Source organism: Solanum stenotomum, chromosome 3 (assembly GCF_019186545.1).
Source record: "Solanum stenotomum isolate F172 chromosome 3, ASM1918654v1, whole genome shotgun sequence".
Taxonomy (NCBI): Eukaryota; Viridiplantae; Streptophyta; class Magnoliopsida; order Solanales; family Solanaceae; genus Solanum; species Solanum stenotomum.
In genome coordinates this window covers 24,349,658-24,366,122 of record NC_064284.1, presented here as the reverse complement: position 1 = coordinate 24,366,122, position 16,465 = coordinate 24,349,658, and the positions used below count along the sequence as shown (strand labels likewise).

The following is a 16,465-nucleotide window of genomic DNA, read 5'->3' as shown; positions in this document are numbered from 1 at the left end:
TTCGCTCAGTTTTTTGCTGTAAAGACTACAAATTTGGCGGAGGACTACTCCAAGCTTTACATTAATGAGATAGTCAGGTTGCATGAGGTCCCTTTGTCTATCATCTCAGATAAAGGTCCTCATTTTACCTCATATTTCTAGAAATTGTTTTATAAAGGTCTTGGTACCCAGGTTAACCTCAACACAGTATTGCATCCACAAACGGATGGACAGGCAGAGTGTACCATTCAGACCTTAGAGTTGGGATGATCACCTTCCTCTTATAGAGTTTTCCTACAATAATAGCTGCCATTCCAGCATTCAGGTGGCCCATTATGAGGAATTGTATGGGCGTAGGTGCAGATCTCCAGTTGGTTGGTTTGAAGTAGGTGAAGCAGCCTTGATAGGGCCAGATTCGATTCATGATGCTGTGGAAAAAGTGCAGCTCATCAGAGATAGACTTAAGACATCCAGAGTCGCCAAAAGTCCTATGCAGATGTGAGGAGAAGGAACATAGAATTTGAGATAAATGATTGGGTTTTCCTGAAAGTGTCACCTATGACGGGGGTGATGAGATTTAGCAAGAATGGGAAGCTCAGTCCGAGATAGGTAGGTCCTTACAAAATCTTGGAAAGGGTTGGAAAAGTGGCTTATGAGTTAAAGTTGCCAGTAGAACGAGCAGCGGTGCATCCAGTCTTTCACATTTCATTGTTGTAGAAGTGTGTGGGTGATCCAACATCCATAGTACCATTGGAAAGTGTGGCTGTAAAGGATAGTCTCACTTATGAAGATGTGCCAGTTGAAATTTTTTATCATCAGGTTTAAAGGTTGAGAAACAAAGAGGTCGCTTCAGTTAAGGTTTTGGGGAGGAATTAGTCAGTAGAAGGAGCTACTTGGGAAGCAGAAGCAGCCATGAAGGCCAAGTATCCTCATATTTTTCCCTCTGATTCCATTCCAGCTTGAGGTAATAGTTCATCTCCAGTTTTTCAGTTACTCATGCGTAAATTCAGTCTTAGTATCATGTTCCTTCAGTTATACTTGCATTTTCAACGTATTTTCATGCTCTTGGAACTTAGTTCAATTAGATTTCAGATTCAGTACTTAGTGGTAGGGTTTGCAGCTTTTTCCCTCCATTCAGCTACTTTAGTCTTCATTCGAGGATAAATGTTCCCAAGGAGGAGATAATGTAACACCTTGTATGCAAGGAAGACTAGAATGCAGAAATTTCAAAAGTTGCAGGTGCCACCAACGGGGCCACCTACAGACCGTAGGGTAACCCACAGACCGTAGGAGGGGTCCGTGGTTGACCACCTGCAGCCCCTCCCCAGAAACCCAGGAAAATTTTTCTAGGGGTCGACCCACGGCCGGACCTACGAATCGTATGTCAGACCATGGGTTGTGGTCCTGGTCCGTGGATCAAAACCCCTAGAATTCCTCTCTGAAGCCAGTCGACGAATGACTAGGACGGACCATAGGTCAGTCGACAGTCCGTCGGTTAGGCCCGTCAATTAGCCCCGACAGATTTAAGTCAAGGGTCATTTGGTCTTTTCCCTTATACGTTAGACACCTAAACTATGTCGTTTTGGTCAGTTTAAGCCTAGTAACTTAATCAGTATTACCCTAACCAATTCATTCTCAAAGAAATTGATCAGACCAAGAAAAATAAAAGAGAGAGCATCGACCAAACCCCTTAAGAACTAGAAGATATTTCCCTCAGTTCCAGCCCTCGAATGGAAAGATTTCTCTGTGGAATTTGTCACTAGGTATGTGGGATTTCACTGATGGATTTCTGTCATCCACTAGGTCCCTAGATTTCAGTCAGAATCTTGATTCCCTAAATATTTGTTAGACCTAGGGTTTATAGAACTTCAAATAATCATTGTAATTTAGCTGTTTGAATACTCCAAATTAGATTATTATGATTTCGTAACAATATTGCTTAATTTCTTGCATGAAATCAAAAACCGTAGATGTGTTGATTCGTTTAGTTCATGAATTACACTGGCTAGGCCAGTTTAGACAGATATACATGCATCAGTTTTCAAATGTTTCATTATCATTACTTAATGTTGCATTTTTAGTGAGAATGTCAGAATCTCGAGCTATCTAGTTATTTCAGCTATGTTGAATTTTATACATTCTATTGGGAGTAGGCTTAATACCGATTTGGACTAGGGTCAGTCACCCTCATAGTCTCAGAACTACGTGCCCCATAGGTTAAGTCCCATTTGTAGGCATCAAATTTAGTAATCATGCCAGTTATGCCTCTATATCCTTGGCAAGGTATATTGGGTCCTCTCGATGGGGCGATACATCAGACTCCACATTTAGCTGACGTGGTTTTATGTCGGTTATTAGTAGCTCCCAAAGTCAGATTCTAGTGCATTGACCAGGTTACCAGTTATATTTCAGTTTCAGTATGTTATGAAATTGGTTATTGCATTCAGTTTAGTTCATGTTCAGTATATTCTTCATGTTCATCTTACATTATTGATCAATATGTTTTATTTTAGTTATGTATATGTTGTTCAGCTTTATTCTATCATGCATGCTCAGTACTTTTAAGTACTGACGCATACTCTGCGCTACATCTTCTCGTAATGTAGGTTTAGGTCCTCAGCACTCAGATCACGCATAGATCGGTTCCCGATCTCCAGTTCAGCTGTATCAGTGGTGAGTCCTCATTCTTCGAGGACGATATACATGTTTCCTTTTACTTTCAGTCTTTGAATTTCAGTTTTACTAAAGTTAGCTGGGGGCATGTCCCAGCATCTCTAGTCAGTTAGACGCTTTCATTCAGACATAGTTATATTTAGTTTTAGCATGGAGTTTGATATTCCAGTTGTCATTAAACTCTCAGTTTATATATTCAGATAGTATTGGGTATTCCCCATTTCAGTTTATATCATGTTTTAAGCTTTCACACAGTATTTCTCATTTCAGTTTATCTTAGTATGCTTATGATATGCCAGCAGGGTTAGCTTGGAGTCACTCGTGATCCTAAGTCCCTTGTTTACTTCAAGGGGTAGCTTCGGGGGGTGACAATAGCTATAAGGATCATACACAATTAAAACTACTTAACTTTGCTATCTGCATTTACCCTTTAGATTTTAGTATTACTTTAGTCTTTAGGTTCACTACGTCAAAACCTAAAGAACTAAGAACGACGCAATTAAACTACTTAACTTTGCTATATGCATTTACCCTTTAGATTTTAGTATTACTTTAGTCTTTAGGTTCACTACGTCAAAACCTAAAGAACTAAGAACGGCGATGGCTATGGTTTGCAAGAACAACGACAAGGGTTAGACAACGACTACGGTTGTGAATTGTGAGTATTTGATATACTTTTACTACACTAAGCAGAAATTTTGCACTCAATGAGTAATTTGATTTCTTTCTTTTTTATTTCGCGTCAAATTATTAGACAAGTCATATATTTGTTTTGAAAGCATTTTCTTATTGGTTAAATCGAACCGTTATAGAAAAAAAACCAATAAACCGAAAACCGATAAAAAAATATTTTATTGGTTTGGTTATCGGTTTAGCATATTTAAAAATCGATAAACTGAACCGATAATACTTAAAACCGAACCGACTGATACACACCATTATTCTTACCTTTATAATAAGTATAACACTACGTTTTTTAATAAAATTATCTCTATGTAACAATTATCTAGTTCTTTTTGAGTAATATAACAACCGCATTTGTTGAAATAGAACCTCTGGGAAAACAATTCCTTCAAAACCTGTATATTTGTTAATAATATTTTTGATTTTTTTTATCAATAATAAGTCTAGAAATTTTTACCAAACATTTTAAAATTTTAATTCACCACTTATGACAAAATATTATGTGAATATATTTTAAAATATATACTCTCACTAAACAAATATTTTTTCTTTTCCTCCGCCTAACATGATATTATTCGGAACAAGACGAATGTTCCACCCTCCACATAAAAACATGGGTTAGGAACAGGACAATGTTCCATACTTCACACAAACAACTCACATGATTTCAAATTTATTATTTTAATAAAAATTCCTATATCAAATATAGAAACATTAAATTTCTTTTAACATGGGAGATAATATATTTCTTAAAAGATTATTTTGAGATGTAAAGTTGTATCTTTGTTTTATATGAAAAACAATAACTTTTTCTATAATAGGATTTTCTTCCTTTTAATTTATTTATCTAATTTTCATTTAACACAGAGTTTGAAATTTAATAAGAAAAAAATAATGACTTTTGAATTGCAGACTTGCAGTACACAACTTTCATAAATATATTTAAAAATAAGTTTATCATTGCTAAGAAATGAGACCCTTCAAATTTAGAGGTCAGGAGTGTTTTGATGGGCTCTTTTTTAGTTAAAAGTTAAAAATAAGTTGGGAATATTCACTTTTCAGTTTTTGATTTTTGTAAATATTTTTTAAAAAAAACAAACTTATTTAGACGACTTTACCCCTAAACTAAAATCACATGAAAAGGGAGCAGAACCAACCATCAAAAAACTCGAGAGAGAAATGAAATCATCTCCTTCTTCTCCCTCTTCTCTTCAGAGAAAAGCTCCTTTTCTATCAACTTTATTAGCTTTAATCATCTTTTTTATCATCATTATTCTTTATAGTGAAGTCTTTTCTTTCATTTTTACCCAATCTCATCCCAAACTTTCCGGCTCTAATTTCAATTCCATCTCAAGAATAATCAGTGAGTACACACAATTTTTTTTATTTTTTTTTGTTCCTTTTGATAACTTTGGCTTACACGATTTCTCATTGTTGTGGTAGAGAGGAGGAAGGAGAAGTTGGCATTTGCAATTGGAGAGAGAGAAGAAGGCTGCGACGTTTTCAGCGGAAGTTGGGTTTGGGACAGCAAGAGCCGGCCGTTATATACAGAGGATTGTCCTTATATACAACCACAGTTAACATGCCAACAACATGGCCGCCCAGATAACGATTATCTATATTGGAGATGGCAACCTCATTCTTGCTCTATTCCAAGGTATCTATAATACTCAAATCAATTCCTAATGCCCTCACCAATATACATTGCCTCGTAATCAATCAGGATTGTGATGAAGTGGTAAGTATTCCTTCTGTTGGTGTACGAAGTCATCTTTGATAGAGAGCATTTTATCTCCAATGTGAGACTTAACAACGTGAATTCAAATTTAGTCCGACTCTAATATAAGTACAGAGTGTATAAGTAATCCAAACACCACCGCTATATATTAATTAACTAGTAGTAGTATTAATTAAGTTGGACTGGTTTATTTGTTTCTCTTTAAATTATAAGGATTCGACCGAAACTGTATTAGTGGCTGACAACGGATAAAATAGTAATTATTTTGTTTTTTAGTTCAACTGTTCTATCTACCGTTACCAAAATGCCGTAGACATTGATTGAGGTTCAATTTTATTTGTCCATTAATTTATAATATATCAAGAAACAAATAATTTTTTCATTAGCATGAACATTAATTATTTATTACTTGAATTATTTTTCAAGATCTTATATAAAATACTCATATCAATTATTATTTTTTTTAAAAAAAAAGGCAAAGTGAGAGTGGACAGGTAAAATTGAATGTATGATTTATTTCTTAATTCTTACAACAATGAGGGATGAGGTTACTAGTTTTGATAACAATGTGCCTTAATTTCTTGACATTTTAATGGCAGTTTCAATGCGACACTAATGCTGGAAAGCCTTAGAGGAAAGAGGATGTTATTCGTTGGTGATTCCTTAAACAGAGGACAATTTGTTTCCATGGTTTGCCTTCTTCATCAACACCTTCCTGAGAATGCCAAATCCATGGAAACTTTTGGTTCCCTCACTGTTTTCACTGCTAAGGTATTTACAATTTACAAGCACGTTCAATTTAACGATACATACTATGAACACATTGATATGACGATCTTTTAATATTCCAGGATTACAATGCACGAATCGAATATTACTGGGCACCATTTCTGCTGGAATCAAATGCTGATGATGCAGTCATACATAGAATTACTGATAGAGTTGTTCGGAAAAGTTCAATAAATAAGCACGGAAAAAAGTGGAGAGGAGCTGACATAATTGTGTTCAACACTTACTTATGGTGGATGACTGGCATGCCGTTCAAGATTTTGTAATTTTCTCGGGATCAAACTTGCTCTTTTTCCTTTTAGGTGTTGAAGTTGTACATGTGAGAATATAACGGTGTTTAATTGATGAAGGCAAAAAGGGTCTTTCAAGGATGAAGTGAAAGACATAGTTGAAGTGTCTACAGAAGACGCGTATCGCATGACAATGAAGAGTATGGTGAGATGGTTGAAGAAAAATATGGATTCAAATAAAACCAGAGTATTTTTCACCAGCATGTCACCTTCTCATTACAAGTGAGTATCTATTACAAATACTTACATCTCCCCTTATTCTCTGTTCTTTGTTTGATCTTATTTTTCAAGGGAGAAAAGTATGCAGGATTCGATGATCATATATAGTTTGATTGAATAAATGATTTAGAAAAGCAAAATAGAAAAGACAATTTGATTGATCCAATAGTTACCAGTTGGTCTAGCAAATTAGGATAGAAGGTTAGTAGGTAGTAGAATGTTGTCTCGCTTATCATTTCATAATTGTAGTCATAGTACTTTTCTCTTGTAGTTTTTGTTAGAACAAGAATGATAATAGTACAGAGAATTCAAAATAAAACTTACTTGACTTAGAGGCATGTATAGATAGTTGGAGTCTCTCATGGAGCGAACAGAAGAATAAATAGTAACTCTATCTTAGGGATTCAATTAAGCCACAAAACAAGTAGAGCATTCAAGAATGTTGCTCTTCTATTCTCGAATTGGTGATTTCACCTTTTGATTAATGTCTCTCAAATGTTTTCAATGGATGGTGTTTTTAAGTGATTGCCTTTTTAAAGAAAAGAAACACTATTTATGAGACAATCTTTTTTGAACGGATTAAGTTTTCATTAAAAAAGACTTATTAATAGGTTCATGAATATTACACAAAGTATCTTCCAGGAACCAAAAACGTAAAAAACTAAGTGAACAATTAATTTTCAATTCGCGTTCATTTCTTTTGAAATTCAGAAAACTTTTATTTGATCAACTGTTTCAAAATTAATTGAAACATTAATCCTCCTAACATTTCCCCACTTGTTTTAAGAAATTTTAATTTGAAAAATTAGAGACATCAATCTAGTAATATGCATCAATAATAGTGTCTTTTGGACTTGCACCATTAGATAGTGAATTCTTTTTCAAATCATTGACTACTTGTACACCACAACAAAATGGTGTAGTAGAAAAAAACATATAGAATTTTGAAACTCTAATCATAGCATCAAGTTAGTGAGAAACTTTGCTCATAACATCAAGTTTGTAAGAAACTCTACAATTACTATTATACAATATCTTCTTTCCTGTCCAATTTCTTTTCATTTTTGGCGTAAGTTACTTGCCGAATACTCATCTTTTTACTAAATAAAATACTTAGATTTTTTTTTTCTGTCAAAGGTAGTTTACAAGATTACAATAAAAAAAATATAATGCTATATGTTAAAATTAATTTAGAAAATATGATCTAATTTTTTTTTTAATACTAAATTTTTAGAAATTATCTCGAGTTATTTTTGTGTATTTTGTATCTTCTATGTTTTTTTTTTTATTAAGGATATTTTTATTTCAATTGATTAAATTCTTAAATAAAATTAAAATTATATCAACAAGAAATCAGAAAATATAATTAGCTTGATGATATAAATGAGTCAAAACTAGTGGAAGACGAAAATTTTCTTACCAAAGTTGGTGAGTGTTTTCCTTATTTTCTTACCTGAGTGTTCTCTAACAAAAAGTTGGTGAGTGTTTCCTAATTTAATCTAGACCTTTATATTATTAATATGACACGTGTCATTTATCTAAATATGCACTTGAGAAAATGGAGAGAAGGTGTAATGGAGATGAGCCAAATCCGTCCGTATTTTATCACTTTCATTGATTAATCAAGGTATACGTATGTCTTTTTATATTAAAAATAAAAGATAAGATATTTGAGACTTCAAAACATATAAAGTAAAAGTTGAAAATAAATTAAGTTTGAAGATTAGATCACAAATGTGGAGAGTATTTAAAATCAGATTTTATTGATCTTTGTAAATAAGAAGGCATTGAGAAACGTGTTGTTACCGGTCTTTTTTTACAGAATGTTTAATAATATTTTCTAAATATTATTTTGTCATGATCGTTTCACTTCACTTATTTCATTTTCCATCTGTATTGATGTACTTTTTCTTGAGTTGAGGGTCTATTAGAAACAATCTATCTACCTTTCAATATAAGATAATGTTTGCATACATTCTATCCTCCCTTAACTCCTTTCGTAGATATTACCCTTGTAATTGTTATTGTTGGTGTTGGTTTAACAAATTAAGCATATGTTGCAGTCATAATTAACATCACATAATATTGTAAAATTTGGCTTCAAGTATAACGGTATATCTTTGTCAATTTGGCAGAAGCATGGATTGGGGAGGGGAAGCAGACAGAAATTGTTATAATGAAACAAAGATGATAGAAGATTCAAGTTACTGGGGATCAGATTGTAGCAAAAACGTAATGCAAGTGATAAGAGAAGTGTTTAGTAAATCAGAAGTGGCCATAACGTTTCTCAACATAACACAACTATCAAGTTATAGGAAAGATGCACACACATCAATTTACAAGAAGCAATGGAATCCATTAACACTAGAGCAACTAGCAAACCCTGTTAGCTATGCTGATTGTACACATTGGTGTTTGCCTGGCCTTCAAGATACATGGAATGAACTTTTATTCGCGAAGCTTTTTTATCCATGACATTTGAAAATGTATCGAAAACCTTTAACGTAACATGATTGTGGAGGAGGATGAGAGTAAAAATATAACTAGATGTATGAATAATGAATGTGAGTGGGAATTTTATTTTAGCATATACATAAATTGAAAAATCCACAAATTTTGAATTGGCTTTTGAAAATACAGGGGAAGTAGTTTTAGGCTTTCTTCATTTTGGAATGACATCTAAGGAGATAATTCACATTACTTACTTTTTTAGTCGAAATGGTTTGAGAGATCTTTGTACTTATTATCAAACCATTGACGGCCAGTTCTCCGTCAACATCTGTAACCTCCATTTGACACCATCAGAACAGAGTATGGCGAGTTGCAGTGGAAAAAGAGGGAGGGGTAAAAGTGCTGTGCGCTTTATGTATGTACACTCCATAGATACATATCGATTTCTTGTTGATTTTAAAAAAAAAAGTTTTTCGTGTTATTTAATTATTTAAACCAAATCCATTGCATCAACTAGCTTTTAAAAGTGAGACCACGCATTACATCTAAATCAACAAAATATATGCCACATAAGTATAGTCGATGATCAGAGATGTTTCAAATTTTTATTTTGTTCAAATTTAAGTGTTCAATTGACAAAATTGAGGGTGCAAAGACAGAAACAATGATCCAAAATAAGTACAACGATCTCCTCGACTATTCCGCCTATTTATTTTTTTTACATTGAGTTGGGACACTTACAAGACAATTTCACTTATTCATTTCTTCTTCCTAAATCAAATTGTTCCTCCTAAAATGTTTACTTTAAAAACAAAAAAGAAAATAATCTCTGCACTTACTTTTTGAGTAAATTCTATAGATAAGGCACCATGTTTGAAAATTTTCCCTATAATATTATTTTGTTTCATCTCTCCTAATAGGATGACATGCCACATTGAGGAAAACAGGCATAGCTTGATAATATTATGGTCCTAAAAAAACAAAAATGATATTATAGGGCAAATTCTCACCTATCTAAAGAATTTACTCTTTGTTAGGAGAAATTACAAATGCAACTAGAACGAGTCATTTTTTGTATTCCCCTAAATGATCAACTGATTCCTAAAATGCCATATACATATTTTTTATTACCACATTTCCAAATACAAGAAACATTTCATTAGATTTTAAAGCAAGAGGTACTTTGTAGTGAAGTTTGATTGGATATCCTATGTATCGTAGGTCATGAGTTTTACTCATTTGAAAAAAGAGGTTTTCCACGGTAACACTATGTGTTTTTTTCTTTATTATTTAGATGAACTCAAGGAACTTGATTCCTTAAGATTAATAGTTGATGCGAAATTACTTTCAATTGGAATCAGAGCATGTCTTTTCATCATAAGATTAAAACCTTGAAAAAAAATCCTATGGCATGAAAATAAGCTTGTTATACAAGATAATACCAAACCCAAGAAAATTCTAATTTGCCGAATTGGCCATAATAAGTACAATCAAATCTCATTGTGCTTTACTGTTAAGCAAATTAGGATACTCCACAAATGGCTCATGAAAGTATCAATTAGGTCAAGAAATTTAAGATTGATATGCCAAATAGACAATATGAACTTTTTTGGATGAAGGATGGAGAGTCTATATATGATAAGCATATCCAAGTTCACATCAATCATCAAAGAAATTTACTCTCTGGGAGATATTGTTCCTACCAGGATATGGACCATCTTCAGCTTATCGAGGACTTAGATAGGGTGAGACAAATAAGGATAGAAGATTAGTAGGTAGTTGACCATTGTCTTAGTACTAGCCTATTCATGCATGTGTCTTTATGACAGTACAAAGTACCATATATATCATAGTATTAACCTATTCATGTAGTCTTTGGCTTTTGGTATCGTTGTTTTCTACATTTAGGAGATTGCACTTGTTGTTGATGTTATAGTTCCTTGCATATATGCTCCACACTGTTTGATATTAGTTATCATATTTTTCTCCACTATTTTTTTCTTTGAAGTACTACTTTGATTTGCTTTACTTGAGCTGAGGGTTTCTCAGAAACAGTATCTCTAAAGTCTGCGCACATTTTCTCCTCCTCAAATTCTACTTGTTAAAATTTCACTAGATTTTTTTTCCTTAAGATATTATTACACAATTCTTGCTAATGAATATTTTTAAAAACCTTTGCAATTAGTAAATGATAAAGAATAACTGAAAAAGTAATTAACAGAGTTTATAAGGCGACTTAAATTTAAAATTGTAAATAAATTGATACAATTCAATATTAGAGAAATGATTAAAATGCATTTCTAAAACTAGGTAGAAGAAGTTGTAGCATCCTTTTCTCCATTGGTTTTCTGATTTTCTCTCCATTTTCTCTTACAACCAACATTATCTTCGTCTGTTATGATACTTGGCTCTTCTTTTATCGAGAGAATCATGATTGAATCTTCATCACTTGAAAGATTCCAAGTATATTCATCGTCAACCGGTGAGATTCTGTTAGTACACTGTGAAATGTGAAGAAACTTGATGAGATGATCAAAACAAGCCTAAGAACTTTTGTTTATTCAAATATTTAAGAATCAAAAGTAAAGATGGAACAAACTATTGTTGAACAATATACTAGAAGCTCGTTGAAAATACTTAATGTTAACATAAGAAGATAGTCATCAGGTTTATATGAATTACCTTATAGAGATTATTGATGGAACGGAATTTTATACTTCTCGGTATTCCTTTCATGATACAATAATTTCCATCTTTTTCGTCTCGTCTCCAAAGTTTTGAACCATAATTGGTATTGCTATCTTTTAAAATACGACCAAAATTATCCGAAAGACTATCTTCACATGTAACCCTATTGAGCTCAGGCTTACCTAAAAATTATATATAACTAAATGAGATGGTATGAAACACATATGGCTCAAAACATTTCATAAGTGATGAAAAAGATGAAATTAGTCAATTATGAGATATAAAATTTAAGACCATTGATATCACATTCTTGTTGTTGTTGTTGGTTTTGAGGTATTTTCTCCTCAAAAAAGTCGCTTTGCTCCCTTTGCTTTTTGATTTCCTTCTTTTCTTCAAGTCTTTCATTTTGTGTCACCTTTTTATAAGTTTTCTTTTTATTTTTGTCCACTAGCTGAAGATGGAAATATGTTAACGATAAAAGTTGAGTGATCAGTCATATAATTACTTGTATCTGAGAGTAGAAAGAAAATATAAAAAAAGAAAATGGCATAGAAATTAATTATAGTCTTTCAATATCAAAGATGATTCATAAATTGAAAACAAAAGAAAAAAGCAAAATAGGTGATATGAGTTACCTTAATGGTGAGGTCAATAATATCGGAACTAAACATTGCATTCTCTCGTATTTCTTGTTGTAGATGATTGTCTAAATCCTTCCCCTTTGTCATTAAAGATGTCAAACTGCTCCCCGGATTCCATTTTACTTGTCCAGATTGCATTTTGCACTCTTCTTTAAAAAATATTAGTTAAGTATTTATTTTATTATAATAAAACAACTCTTACTAATGATGCCTTAAAAATCTATATTTGACTACTAATACTTTAATTAATTTTAGAAAATATTACTCAATGACAAAATTAAAATTAAAAATAAATAAGTAATCCTCACTTAATCTCTTAAAAAGGATAAGGAAAAGAATAATTAATATTAGTCAGTTATAAGATGTAAAATTAATTACGTACCATGAATAGTTTTTTGTTTTTCTTTGTTAGGTAATGTCTTCTTAAGGGAGTCTTCTTGATCCTTTTTAGATTTGCTTTCATTGTGTTCTTCAAATGTTTTCTTCTTGGCATCCTCTTTCTCTTTCTTTCATAATTTGAGCATATTGAATAATTGAGTGATCAATCATATAATCACAACTTGTTTTTGAATGTAGAAAAATATATATAGGAAAAGAAAAATGGCATAGAAACTAATTATAGTCTTTCAATATTAATTAAAGATGATTCATAAATTGAAAACAAAAGAAAAAGGAAAGTATGTAGACATGAGTTACCTTAATGGTGAGGTCAATAATATTGGAACTAAACATTGCATTCTCTCGTATTTTTTGTTGTACATGATTGTCTACATCCTTCCCCTCTGTCATTGAGTATTTCGAACTGCTCCCTTGATTCCATTTTACTTGTCCAGATTGCATTTTGCACTCTTCTTTAAAATATTAGTATTGTAATTATTTTACTATAATAAAACAATTCTCATTAATGATACTTTAAAAATCTATATTTGACTACTAATACTTTAATTAATTTTAGAAAATATTACTCAATGAAATAATTAAAATTTAAAAAATAATTTATCCTCACTTAATCTCTTAAAGTGGACAAGGAAAAGAGTAATTAATATTAGTCAATTGTAAGATGTAGAATTAATTACGTACCATGAATAGTTTTTCGTCTTTCTTTGTTAGATAATGTCTTCTTGAAAGAGTCTTCTTGATTCTTTTTAAATTTGCCTTCATCGTGTTCTTCAGATTTTTTCTTCTTAACATCCTCTTTCTCTTGCTTTTGTAATTCGAGCATATTGAATAATTGAGTGATCAGTCATATAATTACAACTTGTATTTGATAGTAGAAAAGATATATAGGGAAAGAAAAATGTCATAGAAACTAATTATAGTCTTTCAATATTAATTAAAGATGATTCATAAATTGAAAACAAAAGAATAAAGAAAAATAAGTAAATATGAGTTACCTTAATGGTGAGGTCAATAATATTGGAACTAAACATTGCATTCTCTTGTATTTTTTGTTGTACATGATTGTCTACATCCTTCTCCTCTGTCATTGAAGATTTCGAACTGCTCCCTTGATTCCATTTTACTTGTCTAGAGTGCATTTTGCACTCTTCTTTAAAAATATTAGTCAGGTATTTATTTTTTATAATAAAACAAATTTTATTAATGATACTTTAAAAATCTATATTTGACTACTAATACTTTAATTAATTTTAGAAAATATTACTCAATGAAAAAATTAAAATTAAAAAGAAATAATTAATCCTCACTTCTCTTAAAGTGGACAAGGAAAAGGGTAATTAATATTAGTCAATTGTAGTAAAATTAATTACGTACCATGAATAGTTTTTTGTTTTTCTTTGTTAGGTAATGTTTTTTTGAAAGGATTTTCTTGATCCTTTTTAGATTTACCTTCATTATGTTCTTCAAATTGTTTCTTCTTGACGCTCTCTTTCTCTTTCTTTTGTAATTCGAGCATATTGAATGTATCCCTTTTAGATTTGCATTTATTGTGTTCTTCGGATTTTTTCTTCTTGGCATCTTCTTTCTCTTTCTTCTGTAATTCGAGCATACTGAATGCATCCTTTTTAGACTTGTCTTCATTGCGTTCTTCAGATTTTTTCTTCTTGGCATCCTTTTGCTCGTTCTTTTGTAACTCCAGCATATTGAATATGTACTATAAAATTGCATACAAGATCAAGATCAAGATCAACCAATTATTTAAAGTTACAATTCATGCTTGCACAAACTAAGATCTTCCCTCAACACCGATAAATTTAAAGTTAGAAACAAATGAAATTATAGAAATCTTGAAGAAGAAAAATACTGCGGCCTTCTAAAAAAAATATGAATTATGGATGAAAAAAGGAGGATCTTTTTTGTTCTCAATCATATGTATACTTTACTTATATAAAACTTAAGTTAGATCTAGCCTATATTTAACTTAACAAAGACTTAAAACATTTGAAATATATATGTGACTGTCAACTCAAAATCTTGAACTGAACTTGAAAAAGAATCAATTTTGATACAAGAGAAGGAGACAGACATTTGTTAAATCATGTTGAGTCAGACATATGTTTGTATTGTTTGCGTGAGATATGAGCACTTGCAATAAATTATTATATTTGAATGAGATTATTCATATATTTCAACACACGTATGCTCGAATGAATAAACGAAACAAAAGGAAAAAGAGAAGAAAAAAAATCAGGCATTTATCTATTTTGTTATTAATTTGCCAAAATTTATTAGAAATGCTACAAATACAGAAAAAAGAAAAAGCAAACAAATCAAAAGAAAATATAAATCAAATCATCAACATATAGGTGAACACAAGAGCACAAAAAGAAGGATAAAATAAGATTGGAATAAAATCAAACTCACCATCACCCAATCTAAGTCTTTCATCGTAAGAATTAACAAGCAAAAATGGATCTATTCTCTTAAAATTTTGAACTAAGTGAAAAGGCAAAATAGTATCGCCTATTACCCAGTTGATTCGGCCCCCACTATCCTTAAGCCTCTTGACCGCTTAGATATTTTTTGAAAAATTTGAAACTGAAATAAAGTGAATCAATCAGTGTCTCATTTTTATAAGTGCACTCTTAATTGTTGAGCTCTTCCTTGAAAATAACGTATGTTTAATTTCGGCAATTCAAATTAATGTTTTGTCAAATATAGAGGAGAATGACTTCTAACGTGCAATGTTTATACAGACGCGTGTTTTAAATTAATTATTGCAAATTATCTTCTTTTATTGTTATGGTAATAGTGATATTTTATACTAATCGAGAAAGTTGTTTGAAATTTATCATTTATTTCTAATACTTTGGCATTTATGTCTTATTTTATATTTTCAAAACTTTTCATGTGTTGTTTAGCTACTTCTACAAAGTTAAAATTGATTATTCTTAATGCAAATGAGAGATCTAAACCACTTAACACCAATGCAATTTTAATTATCTATTGTGGTTTTAGTGATAATTAACACTAATTGAGAAAGCTATTACAATCAAGTATCAATATTTTTTTTTAATCATTTGCATTTATGTCTTTTTCAAAATTAAAAATTATTGTGATTCTTTGCCTTTAACTTTGAGTGAAGCACCCATCAACGGTGTGATTGATTCTTAAATAATATTTATTTGAAAAAATTACGTCATTTGGTAGTATTCTTATATCAATGATGTCAGTAATTTTCAAACTTTGACAAAATGAAGTTAAACAGTTATATAAGAAAGTTAATCAGATTAACCCGATATTTAAATTTAAATTGTGTATAAAAGTGACATCTACTTCATTTTAAGAAAAAGAAAATATGTGTGCTTAAACATTTTTTTTAAATAACAAGTTAAATGGTTGGGTTGGATCAAGCCATGGATAATTTATTTGGATCAGTGTTTTAAAAGACTTTGTTGGGGCTCACTCCGGGGTGGGGCTCTAGCAAAACGCCTCAAAACTCAAGTGTGAGACTTAATACTGTAAGACTTACATCCTAAGCATTTGATTGTACGCCCTAAGCACGCTCATCGTCCAACACTCGGGGCTCGCCTAACAGATATTACACAAATTATTTGTTAAATTATTTAGTTAACATTCTTAACCCTCATATATAATTCTTGAATAAACAAATGATACTTAATATTTTTTTTAATTTAATTATAGAAACAAGAAGATTGAGAGTAACTAAAATAACAAGGTGTAGCATCACATCTTTACTATTTGGTAACACTGTGAGGGTGATTATATATCACGTAACATTTCTTTTAGAAATACATAGCGAAATTTTACTTTTTCACTTCTCATTGGTGTTCATATTTTTGTCATATGCCTCAAAATTAGCATATTTTATTTAGCTATTTGAAAGTAATTTT

The 16,465-nt window shown here is 31.4% G+C and overlaps 1 protein-coding gene across 1 annotated transcript in view; it reads left to right on the top strand.

The window, feature by feature from the left end:
• Nucleotides 1-8,923, top strand: part of LOC125858787 (protein trichome birefringence-like 33) — a 40,762-nt gene extending 31,839 nt beyond the window's left edge. Inside the window, exons 10-13 of the mRNA XM_049538588.1 lie at nt 5,674-5,845; nt 5,926-6,125; nt 6,214-6,375; nt 8,508-8,923. Of these exons, the coding sequence (XP_049394545.1) occupies nt 5,674-5,845; nt 5,926-6,125; nt 6,214-6,375; nt 8,508-8,847 (874 nt within the window). The 3' untranslated portion in view covers nt 8,848-8,923. The remainder of the gene's footprint in view (nt 1-5,673; nt 5,846-5,925; nt 6,126-6,213; nt 6,376-8,507) is intronic.
• The last annotated feature ends 7,542 nt before the right edge of the window (nt 8,924-16,465 follow it).